The sequence below is a fragment of the Poeciliopsis prolifica genome, unplaced genomic scaffold, assembly GCF_027474105.1.
Source record: "Poeciliopsis prolifica strain line A6 unplaced genomic scaffold, Auburn_PproV2 SCAFFOLD004, whole genome shotgun sequence".
Classification (NCBI taxonomy): Eukaryota; Metazoa; Chordata; class Actinopteri; order Cyprinodontiformes; family Poeciliidae; genus Poeciliopsis; species Poeciliopsis prolifica.
The window spans coordinates 14,991,739-15,016,712 of NW_026562379.1; the positions used below are offsets into that span (position 1 = coordinate 14,991,739).

General features: G+C 36.1%; 1 protein-coding gene across 1 annotated transcript in view; it reads right to left on the bottom strand.

The window, feature by feature from the left end:
- The window catches only part of cntn5 (contactin 5), a 134,275-nt gene that overhangs the window by 58,588 nt on the left and 50,713 nt on the right, over positions 1 to 24,974 (bottom strand). The window contains exons 3-6 of the mRNA XM_055028705.1: positions 21,588 to 21,797; positions 17,752 to 17,875; positions 17,481 to 17,656; positions 1,993 to 2,088 (exon numbers count right to left, since the gene is read on the bottom strand). Coding sequence (XP_054884680.1) covers positions 1,993 to 2,088; positions 17,481 to 17,656; positions 17,752 to 17,875; positions 21,588 to 21,797 — 606 coding nt within the window. The remainder of the gene's footprint in view (positions 1 to 1,992; positions 2,089 to 17,480; positions 17,657 to 17,751; positions 17,876 to 21,587; positions 21,798 to 24,974) is intronic.

A 24,974-nucleotide genomic window follows, 5' to 3' on the forward strand; every position in this document is an offset into this window, starting at 1 on the left:
AATCCTGTGCATTTGTATCCAGTCTTCTTTCATATGTGTCTATCAGCTTTGCACGTCTCATCCATCGTTTTGGATGAACCTCGGAAGGGTCATGGAGTCAGCAGTCTAACTAGGAAGCCCAGACTTTTTTCTCCCCAGCCACTTGAACCAGCTGCTCTGTGGGAATCCCAAAGCGTTTCCAGTCCAGCCAAGAAACATGGCCCCTCTAGTGTGTCCTGGGTCTTCGTCAGGGTCTCCTCCCAGTGGGACGTGTCCAGAGCATCTAACTAGGAAGGCTCCCAGGCAGCATCCTAACCAGACGCCTGAGCCACCCAACTGGCTCTTCTCAATGTGGAGAAAACTCATTTCTGGCGGTTGCATCTGTAATCTCGATCTCCTGCTCCATCGTTCCGTCATTCGTGAACAAGACAGAGATACTTTGACTCTTCCACTTGGGGCAGGATCTCTTCCCCAATCCGGAGAAGGGACTCTACTCTTTTTTGACTCAGCTGTGAATTGCTTCAGCAAAAGCTGTACATCTGATGAAGCCAGCAGAATCACATCATCTGCAAAAAGCAGAGTCGCAATCCTAACCCCACCAGAACAAATAGCCTCAACACCTTGACTGTGTCAAAAAATTCAATACAAAGATGTTCTAAACAAAATCAGTGACAAAGGGGAAAATTAGTGGAGTACAATGACCTCACCGGAAACAAATCCAACTTATTGCCAGCAACGCAGAGCCAGCTGCAAAACCAGTTCAACAGCGACTCAACAACCCATATCAAGCCATGCTACCCCATCCTGCCAGAGTTTCCTCTACCGGACTCGGTCGAGGGCCTTCTCCAAGTCCATAAAACATGCAGACTGATGTTTCCCATCTATAATTCTTTCCTTACAAAAGTCCTGCCACAGACTTGTATATTTTGCTGAAGGTCATTCTAACATGGGTATGCTCTACTAAACAATTTCACCGTAGTTCTAGTTGTATGTTTGAGATCACTGACCTGCTGTCAAGTTGATCTTTTTCTAAAGTTTTAGGTATTCTTCCATCTTCTTACACATTTGCAGTAAAAATGAATTAAGATCTTAAAGTTTGTTGTGGCAATATGTGAAAACATTCAAGAGGTAGTATCATCAGTGTGCTATATTGGGAGTTACAAAACAGCTTTTGCATGCAAAACCTTTTGCAAAGAAGTGTCAGCTGATTGGCAGGATGGGTAATTTTCTGATATTAAGAGGAGTTTTAGATTTTTGAGCTGAAAAAAAGAACATGACAGATCTGCCACAGTGCCCTGCTGAGTTTGTTTGCATCTTTGAAAATACTGCTTCGAAGTGCAAGTTCCTGGAGGAGTGTTTTGCTCTGCGGGTCAACTTAATGCAGCACACCATGAATGTTTTAAACGATGTCACTGTGACTGATACCTGGATCAATTATAGTTTACAGGAGCAAGCCTGCAACAAACTAAAGATGGCAGAAAATCGATATTTCCATCATCCTCCTATCCCCTCATAACACTGTGCACCATGTTTGATTTTTATTAAATGTCAATCACAGTTATAACTGTGGACAGAAAAATATGAACATGCATATGATAATTATTTTTCAAATTAAAAGCACAAAATGTGACATGTGAGAGACAAAACTCCTTACCCAGATTCCAGTTAGAATGAGCTGCAAATGTTGGACTTTTTTTCGTTTGCAACTGGCAGAAACCCTTAGGAAACATTCCCATCACTCAGAAAGCCTGCCATACTGATGTACAGGAAACCTGTAAGTGTCGGGGTTTGCATAATTTAAAACAGATGACAGCTGTGGGCAGAGAGCTTGTGCGATTTGTCTATCGTAAATAATTGGCTACTGACATCTCACTCAATTTCTCATGATCCAAAAAAACAAAAACAAACTGAGAATCTGTGTCTCGGTCTTGTGCTGACTGCTCATCGTCTGAAAGTGAAAGGCAAGACGCATTGATTTATGTTGGAGCTTACTAAAATGAAAGCTCTCGTTACCTGGCGAATGAGGAGGAGGGGTACACATGAGCACCACGCCTTGGCCTTCACGCACCGACACGCCGCCCCGGGTCCTTGTACTGAAATCACCAAGGTCTAAAATGATACAAAACCAAAAGCATCATTAGCAAAACCAAACTCTGATGTGTTTTCATGCGACTGCAAGCATAAACAAAAATATTTCTCATCTCCTCAAGAAGCCAAATGAGGTATTACAACAGATTAGTAAAGCTTGTTTCAAATCCATGTTTTTTTTCTGGGTGGATTCAATGATGAATCTCAACAAGCAATGCTTGAACAGGGCTTCAGCAAATGCAGGCACTGAGGTAAAAGGTGGTAAAATCCCTGATCATGTTCAATTCTTTTAGCAGTAACAGTCAGCAGCGTCCAACTTTAGCAGCTTCATGGACGTTCTACAGCATACATCCCTACTTCACAGCACATCAACTCATCCACAAGGTCACAAAAGTATACAAAACAGATTTGCTATGACTAATCAAACTGGAAATTTTGTTTTGTTGCAGAAAATCCCAATGGGAATCTCCAAGCATCGATTCGTAACTTTAGCTTAAGTATGCACCTGATTTAAGCATTAAGCTGCAGATAGACAAGCAATTGATGTCATATCAATTTCATATAATTGCAGAGTGATAGAAATAAATGAACAAGCTCATGATCCATTTTTGGTCTTTATGTCCAAACCACTTCTGTTCCATAACTTTGCACATTATTGCTGAGCTGTTGGGCAATTATTCCTCAATGACTTGTGAAAGCTGCATTTCCTGCAGATTTAGAAATAATGGTTCGTTGACTTTATTTTAAAGTGCGCCACACAGCAATGTGCAGAGTTTAATTTGATGTTCTCGTCTCACAAGTAGCTTTTTTTTTAATGCTTCAGCTCAACCTGTGCTCACAATGAATGTCATCCCACAAAGTGGGTGTAAAGATTAAAGCAAGAAGATACAAACAGAAAAGCAGCGTTAATTTCGACTGCAAAAACGAGTATTAGTGTCATGAAAGCAAGATTAGTCATGACAAACAAAAAAATAAAAGGGTCTAGGCAGATGCATGTCAATAAATGTTATCATTGAAAAATACATTTAAAAAATCTGAAGCAAAAATTAAGACTCACACTGATTTATTACACACTTTTCTATATTTTACTTTCAAGGTGATATCACTAATGAAACCGTAATTTCTGGGAAATGTTTAAATAAGACCAATACAATTGCCTCAGAAAACAGATATGACTAATATCTGTTTTGTGTAAGGTAATACCACATATTACCTTACACAATTAGAAACCACAAAAGGTCATTGTTAAAGAAGTTAGCTGATCAGGGTGTTGTATTCATATCAATGGAAATTATAGTAGCAGTCAGAATGAGCTGCATTACCAACATCTGATACCAGCAGCCTTACAGCTGCATTAAGACTTTTACAATATATCCTTGCTACTCTGATTTTTTTCCTATCGTACCTACTGCCATTAGGAGAAATACTCTGTCTGGTAAGAAACAACCAATCAGAGCCATAATAAAGATCTTGGCACTGTCAGTCACACTCATGACCTAATATGACAAGATAACTGGTGGCCATCGGTGGCCATGCAAACAAACCTGCACAGAATCTGCTGTGGGTAAGGAGCTGCAGTGCAGCAGAGAGCAACAGGGAGGGTGTGAGCAACATGCATACCAGTGTGATTGACACTGCTAAGCTCTTCTTTCTGGTTCTGATTGGTTGTTTCTGATAGGGAGTGGTGTATTTCTGCAGATGGCTGTAGAACCACAAGAAAAAGGCAGAGAAAGTTTATTTATTTCACAGATTACATGTCTTCTATAATATTACAGCCATAAATGGGTTGTGGAGCATTCACAGCTGCTGGTGTTGCTCCATTATGTTTCATTTGGTCTAAAGTCAATAAAAACTGTCTGAAAACTTTAAACCTGGGGGCTCCTTTAAAACAGTATTGATGCAATATTTCACACACAAGCAGCTCAGAGCAACATTCAGATCTTACATTTTACATTCCATGGTCGTACTTCTATTGGACATTACCAGATCAAAAAAACTGGTGTTGCTATTACTCCTATATCATGTTACATTTTATAACTAAGTATTAAAATTAACATAAGACACTGGTGATTTTACCCTCGACTTTGTGTGCTAAAAACAACCCACACAGAGCATCTAGCAGCTGGTGGACGAATTCAGTGCATTCATTCAAGAATAGATGTACACACATGATTTGAACCTAATAAGAAGGGAGTAAAAAAAACAAATAAAACAAGGAAGCCAAAGAGTATGCATTAATAAAAGCTCTCCCCACTGAATTTGCATGGAAAAAAGTTAAAGTAGCTTGTATAAGGTCATAAGAAAGTCAGAGAGAGAGAGAGAAAATGACTACAGGAAAAGTTTATTACTAAACTTTTAAATTCTAATACATCAGTTATTGCCATTAATGACTTCAAACATCTGAAATGTTTTAAGGCCATTTCAGATGTACAAAAATAAAGCTGTTAAATCAGCAGATAACACAAAATTAGGTTAGTTTTAAGGTATAGCGATTTCAAAATCTCTGTATCAAAGCCTTTTTTTTCAGTCCCTGCTGTTTAAATTCTTAAGAAAATACTATAGACCATGCTGTTTTCTCCGGTTATGTGGAATGCTGAGTAATGCTCTCATTCACCCTTTTGAGTCTGATGGTGAAAGAAGGGAAAATCTCATAAACTTTTCCCTTTGGAAAGAGAGGGAGGTAGCTATTTAGAGATTTTGTTGGTAGGAAAATGCAAAGACCGTCATGGCCTGTCTGCCAAGGGAGTGTAACTCATGCTCATTTTACAGAAGCACCATTCTGAAATGTATGTTTGCAAAAAAAACAAAAAAAAAAAACATGAGAGATGGCAATAAACATACCGTCTTACGGTTACGCCCAAAATAATTTTTCTATATTTTTCACAAACATGTTCTGAACCCAACCAGAGGCCAGACTTGAATCTGAATGAATTTTGAACAATTCTTATTGAACACAAGTATTTGAGCATCATTGGAGAAAAAGGAGAATAAAGCAAGAAAGATGTTCAATATGTGTTTTCTCCACATATATAGAGAGGTGAAAGAAATGTTAACACAGAAGGTAACTCCTGGGCTTGACTGTCAAGTCACAAGGTTGTTCAGTAACAACAAGTCCTTCAGGGGGACCTGCTCTACTGAAGGACAGTAGACCTGTAAAATAAAGTATTTTATTTTACTTATAAACTAAGTAAAATAAGTAATATTTTATAAGTAAAATAAGAAAACTTATTTCACTCTTCTGAGCCATGGAGCATTAATAATCTAATGATGTAGTTAGGTTATGGAAAAACTTTGATACGAGAAAGTAATTTATAACCTACAGGATAAAAAGAAAGACCCCAATTAAGCTAATGGTTAAAGTTAAAGGCAATTTAAACAACACTATCATATTTTGGCTTAGTTAATGTCAAACTTCTACTACGCTGAGAGGTTTGTGTGTTCTCTCAATTTGTCACATACACACAAGGGCATCATCATCATTTTTGATTAATAATTAACAACCATTCATGGCAGAAATGCTTAGAAAATTACACACCTTCAATGAGTAATTTTGCTGCAAACGAAGCAGCTTCTCACACCTTTCTCCCAAACACTTTTGAGTCATCAGCAAAGCATTTTTTGAACCTAATGTGGCGTCTGAAGTCCTTTTAGCTGCCAATCCCTCCCTCTCAACATTTTTAGTTCAGACTTAGCAGCACTGCAGCTACAAGAAGCAAAATATATAAGGGCTGTAATGGTACAAAAATCAAGATTTGGTATATCCTTGGTTTTAAAGTTATCATTTTGTACGTTTTAATCAAGGCAAGGACAAAATGATTTATACTTGTATTTGTGCATACCTAATACTTTAGGTATATCCTTGTTTATATATGCTGCACGTCAAAAAAATGATCCAAGACAAATTGCCTCAATTGATTAAAACAAAAGATATTCTTATTGTATTTCTAGTCAGATACACTTGTAATGGCACAGATATTCAGACTTGGGCATATCCAGTTTAAGCCTCTCATTATAACACCCAGTAATGGTTGTTTTCTTTGGGAAATGTTTCCAGGCAAATGGAAAGGAAGATATTTAACAACTGACACAGAAAATAGTTTGGTTATCAGTGGGAAATCAGTGACACCAACATAAAGCTACACTAATATTACGCTGTCATTTGAGGAGCTGAATCTCAACACTGTGGTCACTTAGCATGTCAAATGTTTAAGAGAAATTCATTTTTGATGCAGGTCAGAATTCAGAAAGAACAAAGATTAATCAGATGATGTTGTTCTATCATAAGAGGAGATTGAAAGTTTAAATACAATTCCTGGCTTGGCAACATTTTCCTTTAGCAAATTAAAGGAAAGCAACTGATACATTATGAATGCATTTTAATAATAAAGGAGCATAATCATTAGGGCTTCCTTGAAAGCATGTACCTGGGTAAATGTTTCTACTACTTATGAAATTTGCAGCAAGTATTCTAAAAACATGCTCAATGTAAATCACTCGTTTGAATGTCAGCAGGAAATCAATCCATGGACATGAACAAATGGTATTGTAGAATAAGTCTGAGTCCGGTGTTTGTGTTGATCTTTCCATGCTCGACTCGGAGCAACACTTTAATGTCATTACCACAGCTCTGCTTAGAGAGGCTCGATACCTGAGCAGAAGGAGAGAGAAGAAGTCTTTGAGGGAAAAAGATCAGAGGCCCTCCAACCTGCCGGCTGCCTTCAAAGACGTGGCTAAAAAGCAGCTCAAGAGCGAGTTCGGTGGCTCAGAATTTCAAAACAAAAATAGCAATAAATAAGAATCCTACTAGACCATGTAGGCAATGGAGTGCATGACCAGAGGATGTAATATAAAGAACCTTGACCAATCTTCATCGAAACTGCAAACCCTCTGGATTGGATGCTGTAACGGAGGGTTGCACAATTTTTTTTCGCTGATTTCTGAATCAACAAATTCTCTCAAACCAACCAGAGTGATATCATTTCACCCCATTCGGTTGGTGTTTCTATGGTTCTTTTCATCATAAAAACTCGAAGTTCAACATTTTAATATGCCAGTAAACTGCACAGCACATGTCAAATAATGAATGATTTATTCCATGTCAAATCAATCTACACCATTACTGCTTTAGATTATCAGGAGAAAAAATAAAATCCTGAAGCAGGTAAAGCAATCAACTGAACCGCTGCATGAAAATGAGCAGAGTGACCATGAAAAAGGGAAGAAGTAAGGCTTCATGCAGAGAGATAAATACACACTGTTTGATATGTGGAAAGAGCGAGGGAAGGCTTTGCATTCAAATGTGGGCAGCAGGGCACCTTTATTACTTCCTGCACAATATTCAGACAAATCCTATTTCAAAGAAATATAGTCTATATTGGGAAGCTGATGAAACAAATACAAAACTTTAGGTGCAGGTCATTATTAAACTAAAAGAGGAATTAACTCTGATCATAGATTTAAACATGTTTCAACACTAGATCTAATATTTTCTATAAAATTCCCTAAAAATAACTGACTATAATGTGGTGTTAGGGCCAAAATTAAGAATACTGCGTACCCAGTGGTGGATACTTTCTTGCCCCAGAGGCCGGCGCAGGAAAGACAAAGCAACAAATCATTTATGTTAGCACTGAAGATGCTTACATACCTTAGTGACCTGCTTTATTGGACATGCACTTTTTCTTTAAAGGAAAACTTTATCAAGAAAATGGTTGACATAAAATATCTGTATGCAGCATGCATCGATTTCTTTTGATATAATTCATAAGATGGTAAACATGGCCAGGTGATCCAGATGTTTTACTTTCTTCTCCCTTTCTTTCCTCAACCACACTCTCCAAACAAACATATAAAAAGCACAGAAATCACTTAAATTCTTCAAATATATGAAGGAATTAGCTTGACATTCATTTAAGCTCATCCATTAGACAATTGGATTTTTGATGAGATCATAGAATGATTCAGAAAATGAGTAAAACAATTCAGTTTAGCACATCTAATCAGCTGCTACACATATTTTTAATAATAAAAAAAACTAAAATGTATGCCTGTTACATGTTTATAAATCAGACTAATTTCCTGTAATTTTACACAAAGCACCCAATAGGATATTTCCGTACTCATAATTATCTCAACACATTAAGATTTTATCCGTTTACGGAAAGTATTATTGTATTCAATCATTTTTACTCTTCTTATCACGACATGTTGTAGCAGTAGCAGATAAGCAAGAAAATTGAGTAATGCTGCTTTTCCAATAATGGGATTATAGTCTGGAATCATGTCTTGTAATAAAGAAGGAAACAGTTTGAATTTCTGCATCTAAAATCTGTGTTGATCATTTTATCTCTCGGCTTCCTCTGCACTCAGTCGTCGAGGCACAAGGGTGATGACTTTATGTCATGTGCATTCTGCATATTCTCCTCAAAACCAGAGAGCAGGACACTCAAAAGTGGAAGCAAAGGGGACTCAAGGCTGTATCGTAAGGGTGTATCATTTGTGCTGGAGCAGAGATTGCTCGTTATCACAGAGTAAAAACAAAAAACAAAAAAAAAAAACAGCCAACAGAAAAAAGACAGCAGCTGCAACTTATCAAACAACCTCTGAACATGCAGAAAGAAGATGCTCCTTGTGCACTCAACCCATTTCCCCCCTTAGTATTCACAACCACAAGGTTTTATACATAAATATGAATAAGCTACAAGAAACAGCAATGACATGGCTGAGCCGAATGAGCTTTATGTATTCCATGCATGAACCGCACCTGCAGAGTCGGATTTCTTTCTATTTCAGCAGTAATAGGAGAGTAACGAGGATGAACAGCAGGAAAAGAGCTGTTTTAGTTACTTTTATGCAAAAATTCTTTAGACTGTGAAGTTCAAGGATTCTGTTGACTAATATTTATTTAAAAGAAATCAAGAGTGCCTTGTTCTTTACTGTTTTCTGCATGTATTCATCAGTTGATAGGACTGTTAAGAGTCTACCATGGTCAGACAGAAGTCAATCTGCACTGCATGTCTTGTGTGGGGGCGTACAACACCATGGAGAAAACAGTGATTATGGCTGAGAGAATTACAAGTTCAAAAGTTTAGAAGAACAGAAAATAATTCAATTTTTATTTAATTTTCCATGTCAAAATAATAATAATGAAAATAAAAATAAAAAAACAAGGAAGGTTGGTGGGAATTTTGTCTGCTGCATCTGACTAGAACTGAGCAGGGATAGGTCAGTGTTAAGGTAAGACAGTACATACTTCCTCACAGCCTCTAACAATTACTTCTTCAAACTATCCATTTGCATTTTTGGCTTCTCTGGCTGGAAAATCAACCTTGTTAGAAAGGCTCAAAGTCCAGACATAAGTCCAATTTAGTATCAGTGGTAAGACTTGAAAAGAAGTTCAGCACTTTCCATCCAACCTGATTGTGCTTTATCTAAGTCTGATGCAAACTGTGGCATCCAAACCACCTAAACATTTACTGTTATGCAGTGCACCAAAGAAATATACACATACAAATATACAATGACATTTCTCATTTCAATTTTTCAGAACCGTTGAAAACTATTTAGCGTTTCCGTTCCACTTCCCAGTAAACACCAGCTTGTGTTGGCCTGTCACATACTATCCCATTGGAATGTAAATGTGATATGTTAATTTAACAGTGCTGTTATTTATTTTGGTACTAACGCTTTCAGAATCAAAACATAAAACCTTGTTGGTTTGGCAGTTGGCACCAAAAACTGTTTGTAGCAGGTGAGCTGGGATTTGTTGCTGACTCAGCTGTGCAACTGAGTCACATATGTTTATTCAGTGAGCAAGTCTTTAAGGTTGCAGAGCTCACCGTACAGCATAAGTAAACAGTGACTTTGTAGAAAAACACATGAATTTCACCGTGGAACTTTAAGGCAAATGAAGGCAAATTTATTTGCAGCAGCACTTTTAAACCTGGCACAGTCTGTCATTACTCCATCTCTTCAGATTACTCCCTGTCAAGCCTCTAACAACAGGATACTGACTCATCTGTCGGCAAGAAAATGACCTGTCTGCTAGAAAATCCAACATTTTGTAGAGGTGGTTTAGATGAAGCTGATGTGTGACAAGCAGCCATCGTATCAGCTGACACTCCTGCCAGTCAACCAAGCGTGACCCCAAGCATATAATCTCAGAATATGTTTGAATATGTTTCAGACTCCCACCAAGGAACAACATCCAGGAACTTGAATATAAAAAAAATTCCCTTCTCACCCACCGCGGGTGGTTCTTATCCTCTGAGCTCGGGTCCTCTACCAGAGGCCTGGGAGCTTGAGGGTTCTGCGCAGTATCTTGGCTGTGCCAAGGACTGCACATTTCTGGACTGAGATGTCTGATGTTGTTCCTGGGATCTGTTGTAGCCACTGCTCCAGTTTGGGGGTTACTGCCCCGAGGGCCCCGATGACCACAGGCACCAATGTGGTCTTCACCTTCCAGGCCCTCTCCAGTTCTTCCCTGAGGCCCTGGTATTTCTCCAGTTTCTCGTGCTCCTTTTTCCTGATGTTGCAATCACTTGGTATTGCTACATCTACCACAACGGCTTTCCTCTGTTGTTTATCCACTACGACAATGTCTGGTTGGTTCACCATTACCATTTTGTCTGTCTGGATCTGGAAGTCCCACAGGATCTTAGCTCTGGAGTTCTCTACCACCTTTGGGGGTGTTTCCCACTTTGATCTCGGGGTTTCCAGTCCATATTCTGCACAAACATATATATATATATATATATATATATATATATATATATATATATATAATATATATATATATATATATATATATATATATATATATATATATATATATATAATGCAGCAGCCTTATTGTAGCATAATTGCAACATTATATTCGGTAAATGTTATATTATTACAACATATTTGTTATAATATATATATATATATATATATATATATATATATATATATCTATATATATATAATATATATATATATATTATATATATATATATATATATATATATATATATATATATATATATATATATATATATATATATATATATATATATATAATGTATATATATATATATATATATATATATATATATATATATATATATATATATTATAACAAATATGTTGTAATAATATAACATTTACCGAATATAATGTATTATATATATGTATATATATATATATATATATATATATATATATATATATATATATATATTATATATATATATATATATATATATATTATAACAAATATGTTGTAATAATATAACATTTACCGAATATAATGTATTATATATATGTATATATATAATATATATATATATATATTATATATATAATATATATATATATATATATATATATATATATATATATATATATATATATATATATATAATATATATATATATATATATATATATATATATATATATATATATATATATGTATATATATATATATATATATATATATATATATAATAACAAATATGTTGTAATAATATAACATTTACCGAATATAATGTTGCAATTATGCTACAATAAGGCATTACATCTAGTATTGTCCCAATCTTGTTCTATCCCAAGTACCAGGATGATGAGAAAATTATTATTTTTAAATGATCAGTAGCAGGAATCCATGACAAGACTTCCCTCCCAATATCTGTTGTTAATCCACCATCTGTGATTACATCTGTCCCACTCCTAAATGAACTGTGTAGGCTGATTTGTACAAGCAGCTTTTAACAGTCACAACCTTTCATCATGAGCATTTCCAGCACTTTGCGTAGCTTTATGGATGCTTATAAACGTTGTTGTTCAAAATCAGTCTGGATTATAACCTATCAATCAAAAACAAAACTGTGGCAGCTTTATGTCATGAACCCAGCACTGCCAGGTCTCAGCTGTCTGGGAAAGCATCTCAAAGATAATTAACGTGAGTCAGTGTTCATGAAGCAGGAGAAAAACTTTTTTTCTCAAATATATGTCTGGACAAGGATCACTGGAAACACTGAAACATTATCAATGAGCGTTTTGGTTGGCAGATGACAGGTTCAATATTTGCAGATTTTTCTGAACCTGTCACTTTTTATATGAAAAAGTGATTTTTCATATAAAGACATCACCTATTCACAAACTTTCTCACAAAGCATATCAGAAATTTGGAAGAAACTGAAGCTGAAACACGTGGTTGTAATGTTACTTGGCACATTATTGGTTGACGTTTGCAAAGGAGACAATCGAGGACCGACATTCATTTTCCCAGCCGCAAGTTGGCTATAAACCCAAAAGTGAAGAGGAGGAAAACCATTTGTGTTGGCTTCTATTCTAGCGCCAAGACAATTTCTGCTGTGCATATCAGTGCAAATTATGAACTATTAGATACAAGATTATTTTTTATAAAACACACACACTTTTTTGTGCATCTTTGAAGATGCACAGCTCACATTGGGAATTGAACAACATCAAGGAGTGACAGTCCAGCGGACAGAAAACAAAATGCTGTAAAGACATACTTAAAGTTTTATGCTGCTTGTCTGCTGCCTCATACTGCTCCCATGTAACATTTGTATGTCAGATTAGAAATGACATCTTGAAGGAAGCTACTAGTTGCATGCCAACTACAATTCAGTTCAGTTCTGCCACAAATGCAAGCACTGTAAGCTAAAGTTATTGATTTTAGTGGACAACTCAGCACTTGCATTCAGAGGTCAGTTGGAAAAACCATCATAGAAAAACTGCTGTGTGGCTGGGGGAACAGGAGGTTTCAGAAAAATAAAAAATGAATCAACTTTTATTTTGTTAAGCCTCAGGGGAGAAATAAATCGATCTGTCTTATCTGCTCAGAGAATTTAATAGTAAATGTCTGATGGAGACTTACAGCCCCTAAAGTTCAAGGGTGAAAAACACAAACTAGAGGCCGAGCCTTAGAAATTTTACCGATATGTTGTATTACAGGAGACCTACGATATTATGCAAGAATTTACTAACTGCAGTGAGCCAGTTCAATTAGAAATAGTTTGGAATTTTTCAATGGGGATCTTAATAAGCAATCAAATCTTTGGGAATCACTGGATTAAACAAAAAAGTACATGACTTGAATTTGAAGAACAGCTTATTTACCTCGGTATATTCAAAGTACTTGGAGCAATTGCACCGGGGTTTCATAAACTAGCCCATCTTGCTGGCTGTTATAAAAGCAAGCAATTACTGACACAGATCATAAAACCCTTCTATGCTGTGGCAGTCAAATTAGGTTTGAGATTTAATCATCACAGCCACAATCATTTTAGTCTGAAAGACGAAAATGTGGATGGTAAAAGCTTAAACTCCTCCTTTGAAATTCTGAACAAAAAAATAAAAATCTCAAGGATGGCTGGAAAAATCTACAGCAATGAAAAAAATAAGAAAAAAAACTGAATGCAAGCAAAAAAAGGGTAAAAATCCCTTAATAATGAATTTGATGGATAATTCAAGCCGGCGAATAGTATTTATGAAAAAGTGTAAACAGCTGTCCCTGTCTCAACATGAGGCAAATAAATGAGCATCTAAATGTTACACAGCTCATTTTCAGGCAGGTTGCATTTCTCAAGCACAGCCTTCAACATACAAATATGACCCTTGACCAAAGTGAGGAGGAGGAAGAGATCTAGACAGATGAAGGCTCTGGCATTGGTTGAAATGCAGCACGTGTTGCTCCTAGTGGAGCAGCACTCTTTTAAAAAAAGGGGAAAAAGAAACGTGTCTGTGCTTTACCATCTGGGCATTTCTGTCAGCCAATACATATTTAAAGTGAAATCAGTTCATTCATACATTCATCTAACAAACCTAATTTATAGACTCTCGTATGTACATTAGGAGTCAGGAATTAACACGGCAGCCAAAATTATGTATTTTTAGATGGTGAGGAAAAAAGGAATACATACATTGGCACTAAAAGGAATTGCTTACTTGTAACTACAGTTCTTCTAACAACACAAAACACATCCAGAGATTTTAATGTCTATGCTGCTGAAGAAACATTAGTATTTGTTAGTCAGTCCAAAGAAGTTCAAGCAGGGGTCCTCAGAGTCAATCTTTGAGGTTTGCAATCCTGCAACTTTTAGATGCATCTCTGCTATAACACACCCGAGTGAAATAATGAAATCATTCTCAGGACTCTGGAGAACTTGACTGGATACTCTGGAGGTGATTCAGCCACTTTATTTTAGCACTGTGGACACATCTAAAAGTTGCAGGACAGCGACCTACGAGGTGTGAATTTCAAGACTGCTGTTCTAGTTCTAGAGTATTCTTGTGGTGTTCTTGGTTCCCTATTTTTTTTCTATTTGAATACCTAAAAGGTTTTGTGCACATTTGTAATAGAAATGCAGCAAAAGATCGAGGACTTCTGGATTAATGTTTGGACTGATGAGTCTAAAGCTGATTTATTTGGACACCAGATGACATCATCAAATTAAATCATTGCTCTCCAGGAAAAAAAACATCTTATACCACAAGTACTGAACAGAGATTGAAATGTCATGGTTTGGAAAAACTTTGCTGTAGTGAGACCTATAATTTTGTCATTTTCTTGTTTGTGTTTCACTAAAATCTCTTTTTCTCAGAACATAGAACTGTGACGTTTTGAAAGCTTTATCATAAACCCAGGGTTGTTCTTTCAACCCATCTCAAATTGTGTAATTTTTGAAACAGTCTTGCACATTTTCCAAGGTTTACTGAAGGTCTTTTGTTTTCTGTCATCACTTAATCCAGTCACTGTTGGACAACATTTTACAATAGTTCTTTACTTTTATATTTTCACTCTCTCTCTCCAATTAGCAATAACCATGGTTAAAACATAAGAGTACAAGTTTGAGGATAGAAAAAGAAAATTTGCTAAGATCCCCTCAAAACATAGCCTGGAAAAACAAAGAGAACCATGCACTTTTCTTTTAACTTACAGTTCAGTGGCCGAAAGTAGTACATTTCCAGTAAGTTACCAATAAGGCTGTTACGGTCACTGCTCCAAGGAAAACACTGAGTGCACCAGCAATGGGTTTTCCTCTGAGCTCAGTAGCCCTGCTCTTTTGTTATGTGCTGTCTTAGCGCATGATGATGCTTTGGAGGTGGGCCAAGGGGGTTTAGCGGTTGGAAAAAATGTGCTTTTGGCTCCGATTTACCACTGGGACACCACATATAAGGGCATGCACCCAGTTAGCAGCGTAACTATGCACCATCAGACAGAGCCGGTGGGAACTGAATCCAGCATCTGAGTCGTACTGCAAACCTTGTTTTGTTTATTCACCTCTGGAACCAAGATGGTGCAATTTCACATCGATAGGGGAGAATAATGGGAGCATACTAAGTGCTTCATAAAAACAAAGTTAGTTTGACAGTGTAAGCCTGAAAATGTAGAACTTTATTTCTGTGCATCAAACTATTGATTGAATTTTACATTTCAGGCAGTAAAAACATAATAAAATTCTAAAACAAATGCACACAGTTTCAAATAATTACTTTAATAAAACTTCTGTTTTTGATAATTGATTTAAAATAATAAAAAAATAACATTAAAACTGCACATGAAAATAGTCTCTTGACTGTGTATTTTGATGATCTCGTAAATGCAGCATGTCAGATGTTTCACTGCATACAGAAGCAAAAATCACAACATCAATAAACTTTAAATGCATCTGGACTTTTGGACTTGATAACTAAGCCAGCAAGGTTTTTTCAGGATATTTTTCCCTTCATTATAAGCTGAAAAAAAAAAAAAACAGGAGTAGTCTTCTGCCTCCAGCTAGCTAGCGGCTATTGCAAAGAAAGCTAAATTGCACCCAGATGGCTATAGTATTATCTGGCAGATGCACCACTAAAAAACATGGCAGATAACCCTACACAGCTAAAGACCACAGTTGTTTTACTCCTTGTAAATATTATCAATAATAAAAACATAATCTGAATAATCACATGAATAACAAAACCCAACTCAAAAATAGAAGAAAAATTTTAATAATTAAAAGATATAAAAAAAAATACTTAGCTTTACTAGCTTCCTTTTTTTATACAATAACTTCAGAATATTAATCATTCTTTGCATAGTCTTAAAAAATAGAATAATTTTGTCTTTTAAACAAACTTTGATAACTCACCTGATGTGAGTCCAATAATAAGTGATCAAAGTGAACTGCTCAGCAGAAATTTAGTATAAAATTATTGTTGTTCCACCTGAGCCACCATATAAATAAGTGGGTTTTTTATGGTAATGTTTCACACCAAATGAAGGGCAGCTTTAAAGTTCTACAGTTTTCTTTTTGTTTTACTCAACTTTGCCATCAAGGAACAATTTAACGTGCATGAAATTTCTTAACTAGCAGCATTCATGGACCATTGGGTATTAATAATTCATAATATCTTATTCGCTCAAAGTAAGCTAGAATCAAAATATTTATGGTTCTTCAAATGGTTAAATTGATTTGGAATAATTTTCATATTCATGTACTCACTACATATAATTTCTCTATTTATCTTGCAAAGACCTGAAAAGCAGATATAGAAGACAGCATCTTAATGACCTTGCAAATCTCCTGACTCAAGTTAAGCAGAAGAAAAGCCTTTTAAATCCTATAGATTGTGCTTTGTAATAAAGGAGAAGACAATGTGAGCATGGGGCTCAAACAGGTATTAATCATGTCAATGAAAATAATTTCAGTTTGATTTATTTAAATGTTTGCCATTTGTACTACCCTGCATGTTTTTGCGTAAAAGCATAACCACAAATTATTACGTTAGGCATATTTTATTAGCAGTTTTTACAGGTTCAATTAAGTCTTCAAAAAGATAATGATGAAGATGTTGAATGCTGATAACCAAAATTGGGTTTAAGGATACAGATTCTGACCTGCAGCAGATTAGATCTCATGCAGATCAAAACAAAAGGATATTTTTCAATCATTGTGGACTGGAAGCTTGATTTGGATTCGAATATTTTAAGATTTTCAACACTTTTTAAACTAGAAAGCTGTTATAATGTAGGTAAGTGCAATGAATTTCTGAAAAACGGCAAACAAAGCAGTCATTCACAGGTACCTTGACACCCGCTTGCACAAAGCACTGCCTATTTACTCAAAGCTCTGCCTTGGAGCTTCAGTCCCCATCCAAGTTCCCGCTTCACAAAACCCCCTTTCCCTGTTTTTCCCCCACTCAGTTCCTCCAGACTAGCGGTAGTATCAATTAGAAAACACCTGGTGGAACTGCATGTCTGCTGAACAACTAACCTAAAACATTTTCAAATGAACTGCAGGAAATATCTTTACTTGACAGTGCAGTAAAATGGCACTCTGAAAAAACATACGATTCCCCACTTTTACGGACAGAACATTTTACATTGTTACACCTGCTGGAGGGATTTTAAAACATACTCACATGCAAACTGTAGTAGAGCCTCTCGACTGAGGATGATCCCATAACTGTTCTCAACTTGACACTGGTACTTTCCATAGTCAGTGATCTTGCTTGCATTCGTTATAATTAGATCTCCATCAATGAAGCTGTAGCGGAAGTCTGTCGTCGAATCTACTTCTGTCCCATTAATGGACCAACTGAAAAACAAACGGGGGACGTTAATATGTTTGTAATGAAATGCATTCTAATGAGGTGTGAAATCAGAAGCAGGGACAAAAAAAGAAGCACACACCTGTATGTGGGCAGTGGATTCCCACGCGCCTCACAGTGCATCATCACTTTCTTTTCATCAGAATCCAATGGAAAAATAACATCATCTGGCTCCTGGATGAAAACGGGCCCAAACTCTTCACTTTCTGTGAAGATGAAAAAAAGAGAGGAAAACAGAAAGGGATGACGATAATTGCGTGGTTCACACCAGGAGTGCCAATCAGTTTTACAGTCCAATTACCTCACAATTACGAACAGAAAGGAAAGATGTACAACACCATGCTGTGACTGAATTGGAAACAGCTAAATGGCATCAGGATGCAGGCAGCATATGTTTTTTCAGACTATTAAAAAGACACAAGGGAACAAGCCTGAAAAAAGCCCAAATGAGAGATAGCAAATTACATATATGTGTGAAGTGAGCCTCTGAGACCTTCCTGTTAATCCTGTATGATTAACTGAAAATGAGAACTATAATACCACTTTTTTTTGGTTCATGTAAGCTGCTGCCAAATTACATTTGACCCAGTGCAGTTTGCCTAAAAGCCTAAGTGAGATAAGTGAGATTTCAGCTTCGTAGAAATAGCTCTCGGCCAAGTTCGGGAGAGCAGAACACAAAGTGAACATCAGTCATCTCCCTGGCTTCATTCCCACCTTGGTTGGACTTTTTAATTTTATGTTCCAACATTGACAGAGAAAATATTTAAAAAGTAAAGAAGTGCCATGTAGAAATGATACTGCCTGCCATGTATCATTTCTTCCCCAAACTCGTCTTCCATGTTGTTATGAGTTTCCAAGTATTACAGGATTTCACAAGGTCCCGGTCTCAGTGCTGGGAACATTTTTCATCGTGATGCATTCAAAGTGCGAAATCACTTCATTTGCAGATGCTAGAAGGAGTCAAAATGTTATGACATCAGTTTGGTGGTAGGAAGCATAGAGAAGTGTAGCACTGTCCCTCAGATTTACAGGCATACCAGAAACAAAATTCAAGGCATTCAAGGTTAATTCAATAAGAAATGAATGACCAAGAAAAAAGAAAAGCTGGGCGTTTCCCCTCCTCAAGTTAAACATAACATGTAATATATAATATTAATATAAAATATTTAATATATATATATTTTTAGTAAACATAAAATTACATATTATTTTTCTGTTGTGAATATTATGCTGTGATCTAGTTAAATATGTCAGTATAAGTTTTGTGACTCTCATGAGTGAACACACCTTTTTCAAAAGATTGGAAAAAATAAGTTATTCCATTTGTTTAATAATATTTTTATCAGTTTTAATATAGATGAAATACAGAAATTTAATTATTAATTTGGCAGTTTCCAGTTTTTGTCATCTATTAAAATCTGCATTACAGTTGATGAAAATGTTAATCAGATAACTGAATATTTCAAAGGCAGCTAAAGCAAGAATATACTGTTCATATTATATAATCTCCAGCATATTTATGTAGGTCTAGTTGGAGTGTCTGACAGCTCCTGTTAGAAATCACAACTACTTCTCCAGTTTATTCTGCTCTGTTGAGCCTTCAGCTTCGACTGAATCATAGACTAGACAGCCTTTCACATATATTGTTCTGCATTTTGCTTTTCTGAAATTTAAAATGTACAAAAGACCAATGAGTCTTGCATTTTTAAGAACAATCTTTTTCCCGCAAAGTAAAGAATTTATGAAGACATTTAGTCCAGCAGACAAACTGTCTCTGTGTGAAGATTTATCTGAGTAATACTCGTCCCTTTCAGTCGAAACATAACATTCGCTGGCTTTGAGGTTGATCTGGAGGACTCTCAACAAACATCGAAGCCACTCAATCTTGCCTACTGCTACAATTTAGAAAGGATCTGATGTCAGGATTAGAGTCAAGGCTTTCCTCTCACTGTGTATACAATTGCACCAGGCATTTGTCACCATTTCATTGCTCTGCAGGGAAATGAAAAGCATTTCAAGTAATATCCCAATCACTGGAGGAAAATTCATCAGTATTAAGTTGCAAAGCATGCTGTGTTACAACCCACAGTCTGAAGCACTGGTGGTGTTAAAAGGAAATGAAAAAGCTGACTTCTCTGCCTTCACACCATTTCCACTGAGCTTAACTGTCTTCTAAGTAAAACAGACTCAACAGTATTGATTTGTTGCATCTATTCAACTTAGCTCTGAGTGACTTGTGCAGCTTGACAATAAGTGTTATTACAAACAAAATCATATGGATTACACAGTTATAATACACTTAAAACAGAATAATTGATTAAGAGTTATGCTGCCTGTCTGCACCGTTAAGTGCTGCCCCCACAAAAAGAATATAGAATAATATACTGATACCTTTATCAATGCTTGATCAATAAAAAAAGTCCAAGGAAACATGAGACATTCAAATACAGATGTAGCTACTAAGAGATTGGTCCAACATACAACAAAAAGGCCCACAATTCAACAAACGTATGAAGCATTTCTTTGTTATGTTGCTAATCATTTGAAACTGTGTCTGTGCTGTGCAGCCTTACCAATAAGACAAGGATAACTTGAATTAGTTCCAAGTGCATTGCAGCAAATAAATGAAAAAAAATGGTGAATAAATACTGAGAAAAGTCACATACGAATTTTAAATTCATCCTCTATTTTTATGACTTCCAGCTGATTATTTAGTTAATTAGTTTAACAGTACATTCATTCAGTCCTGTCAACCAATTAAGAACAAATTTCAGAGTGAATACAGAAGTTTCCAGCAAGAGCAAAAAAGGGAATAATTAGATTAAAGCATGCTTACGTTAGCCCGGAGTTAGAGAGTCAATACTTGAAATTTTCTGCTCATAACTGTACTTTATTTAGTTTGCTATTTTAATTTCAAATGCCTGCCGCACTTTTCGGATGCGTTTTCTGTATTTTGAAAAACTGCGTCATTATCCCAAAACTTCTGAATTGAACACTTGTGTGTTTTGGTGTAGCTCATAAAACCTTAATAATATTTGTAAGAAAAGAAAAGAAGGAGAGAAACTTTTACATGGCACTGAAAATCAGAACAATTCATATAGATTATACATCTCTACTATGTCGAGGTCATCTGCTGTGTGAACGGAAACCACAACTTTCTCTTGGGCAAAGATATTCTTTCTATCTTGACAAGAGCACAAAGGGAGTTGAATATAGGCCGAGCCTACTTCAATTTCACAAAGGCCACGACCTGGTCAGTCCAGGCGATGCACTGTGATAATAGATGGGCAGGATACATTTCAAGATCAAATCCAGACAGACAAGACATGCGTGAAACCTGGGGGCAGAGTGTTGGCACAAAGCTGAGAAAAAAAATCTATTCACAGCAATCAAGTTTCTAGGAGTTCAAACTCCTGGGCTACATCTCTGGTTTTTGTTTGCTGAAGGACCTAAGACGATTGAAATAATATAAAATTCAGAATCCTGATGGACATTTTCTAAGAACTGAACATGTAAGCCTGGACAAAAGGTAGTAAATAACATTCTTGAGGTCAGAGGGATTAGTTTCAAGAGCTACTGTAAATAGGAAAGTGAGCTTTTTCTTTTGAAGATATGGCAAAATTTGTGTATTCTGTCTGATTTCTGTTCTAGCTTTAACTACCTCAACAAGAAAACATCACAGCCTGTGTTTGATGTCAGAGAGTTTTCTGATTCATCATCTTTTGTGAAAGTTACAGAAAAAAACTGCATAAAGAAACTTAAAAAAAACTTTTAGTGCATTTATAATTCTGCAATTTATTTATTTATGTAATTTATTGCTATGAAGACGAATTTTACGCAAATAGAAAACAAAACTTGCTCATTTTGTTACAGATGAACCCAAATAAAGCACGAGCTTCACTGCAACATTAATTTCACCTTCACTCCTGAGGTCCTCCTGAGAGCCCAGCAGGCTGAGGGCTGACAGAGGGTGACTGGAGAAAACAGGCCAGTCAGGAGTCACCAGCCCACCACTGTGCTGCTGTCGAGGTCTGCTGCGCGAGTTGAGCACTGACGAAGAGCTGTCTTGTCTCATTCGTAACACTGCTGCGTATGACATCGGCCGTACCGCAACAGCTCTCGAAAACTCTGGGGGAAGGAAAAAAAGGGAAGAGGTAGAACATGAACAGTCCAGAGTTGTATTTCTTGGTACATTTCAGTGGTATTAAGACAAAAAAAAAAAGAAACAGCTATACCAGGTAGTTTAAGAATGAATAGCGATGCAAGACTACACACCGGTGAACAGTGAAATGTAACCATTTTGATTCACATCCTTGTTTTGCTATGAGACCATCAAACTACTGTGCAATAAAATACATTTTAAAATTCATGCGCTAAAAAAACAAAACACAAGAAAACAGAAAGCTTAATAAAATGTATCCCACTTCAGATAGAGCTGGAAATTAAATAAATGGAAAAATGTCCTACAGTGAAAACTGCAAGGGAAGTTTCTGAAATAAAACATAAGATTATATTTGAAGAGTAGAGGAAGATTTAAAAACACTTTTCTGACAGGTATGCCAAATATATTGTTGAGAAGTATAATTCTGAAACCTCTAGCTCTTTATTAAAGTTGGTACTTTCTGGTGCTCAATCTCAATATACTTGTCTTCTGGCCTGTCGTGGCAGATTACAGTTTTCACAGAGCACAAGTACATTTTGAACTGGTTACAAGAAAAAAATAAAAATTCAACTATTTTTTACAAAATACCTTTACTAGTCTTAATGCGTATTTTATTGAAAATATGTGGTATATAAACTGTGATACTCCAAGTCAGTACAGTGTGGATTTTTTATCTTATTTATTGTGCATAATCCATTCCTTTAGTGTGGGAAAAATGAATGAAATATGTTAATATGTCAATGAAAGCATAATGCATCAAAGTAATGAAATAATGCAATAAAAGGTTACAATTTTAAAATACTGAATATTCAGACTACAGCATGAGACTATAATGGGAAAAGTCAACTTAATATTTCAAAGAGCAACAAAGTGCAATTTGAGCTGATGTTGCATTTTTGTCTTTTATTGCCCAGTTTAGCGTCGTATCTAAAACAGTATTTTAAGTGAGTAAATGTGTTGAAATTGTGCGCATTTTGTGAAACATCAAATCATCTCACATCTATAAACTGTGTGGTTTATGATGCGCCTCTGTCATTTGCTTTATAGTGCAGAGCTGGTGGGAGGCGGGCATAAAAGTTACAGCGTGCTACTTTAGGTAGCTTCTTGCTGCAACCTCACCAGCTTTTGTTCGTAGTCCGTAATCAATGACCCTTCTTGCTGCTTTACAAAACTTTATGAGTGCCACCACAAAAATTATAATTTCTCAAATCAAGTCAAGATTATTTATATTGGACATTGCAGCAGCAAAGCAGCTTAAAGTATTTTACAAGTTAAAAACACAACCATAAACAAGCATATTTCACCAAACGCCAACATTACATTTATTAAGAATAATTATTAAATATTCATGTAATGTTTTAGTTAGTGAGCCAGTTGTTATTAATCAAAGGAAATGCTAAACAAGTTGTCTTGGTTTAAAATAGCAGTTACAAACTGCTTTCCTCAAGGCTCAGAGTCTTGCAAATTTTAGATGTGTCCCTTGTGCTACCCACTGTAGCACATGGGAATATTGGAGCCAGGTGTGCTGAAGCGGAGAGGCATCTAAATGATGCAGGATACCTGCCCTTCCCTTGAAGAATGTTGTTTAAAAGGACTCAGTATTTCAGCATCTTTGCAGTTTTCTGGAAGTTTGTCCCAGATTAAAGGCACATAAGAGCTGAATAATGCTTCTCTGTGTTTGGTTTTGATTCTAGGGATGCAGAGTAGATCTAAACCACTGTAACACTCGCAAATATGAAAATGGAGCATTTGCAAAATGTAAATTAAAAAAAGTTCTCCAATTATTCTGCCATTTAGCAAATGGAATGCCAATTGATAATCCAAACTCACCTAAAACAGAAAAAGTTCATTCTGATTTCACATCAAACAGTGCAAAAAAATGCATGTGTCTTTTTTCGAATGTATGTAAAACTGTGTGCATTTGGAGTTTTTAATTATGAAACTCATGTTTTGTAACTTCATCAAAAAATATCTAGGAGTCTGACTGGAGATCAACTTGTGGAGAGGGACAGCAGGGACATTAGCTACATTATTTAAAGCCACATACTTTCATATGCTGTTGAAATGCAAATAAGAACAGCATGAACTGTTTTTATTTTTTATTCTATTTCATCAAGGACATCACATGAGGTATGATAACAAAGCAACAGTTGTTTGGGACAAAGGTTTTCTAGCCAAAAGCTCATTTGCAAACATGTCAGATAGACAATAGCGCAGTGGGAGGTATTTGATAAATGGCCTGTACTGTATAATGCTTTATCAAGTCCCGAGGACCGCAAAGTGTTTACTCTACAGAACGAGCCCCTACCACCGTCGCCACCTTCACTGAAGGTGTTCCCTGACGGTGTTCCCTTCACAAGTTTTAGAAATGTCTGGGGGTTTCCAGTCTTCATACAAATTTTATTACAGATGAAAGAAAAAAAGCAAAGCTTCTCATTTAGTTCCAATACAGCCTGACATCGTTATTTATGCAATTTCTGTCTAGGTGTCACCTCATACGTCCTCCAAATTCACTTTTCATGCCTTGCTGGTAAAGACATGAATTTTCTAAAATGAAAAATGAATACACTTTATTGTATTTCATTAAGGATTATTTTGTTGAGCTAAAAATATCAGAACTAAATGCTTTCCCCACATATTGATGAATATACAACTTTGGGAGTAGCTGCTGTAGGTTTAGACAGCAAATAAAACATAGCAAGCCAGATGGTAGAAGCAGTGCTCACAGTAAAATGCAAAAGACAAGAACCTTAAAGCACAGCAAGAGTCTAATCAGAGTTCTACAAAAGGGGGTGGGGGTGTTTTGCACTACATGATAAAGTGCTATGGAAGAACTGAATAAAACAGAGAAATAATTATGTATCCTTAGGGACTTGTCAGCACAAAAACACTATCTAAAAATGGAGAGCAGGCAATTACTGTATAACATATTCTTGGGTACAGCAAGATATGGAACTCTGAAATTAAAAGCATTGTGAGTTTGAATATTGCAAAGCAAAGCAATTGGTATTTGGATGTCATCTTGGCAGTTGGTTTATCATGTCATGAATCAGTTCAGCTGAGGTGTATTCAGACTCCCTTCTGCACATAACAATGAACCTATCATTACTGCAGAAAAGTTTGCTTTAACAGCCATAAGAAAA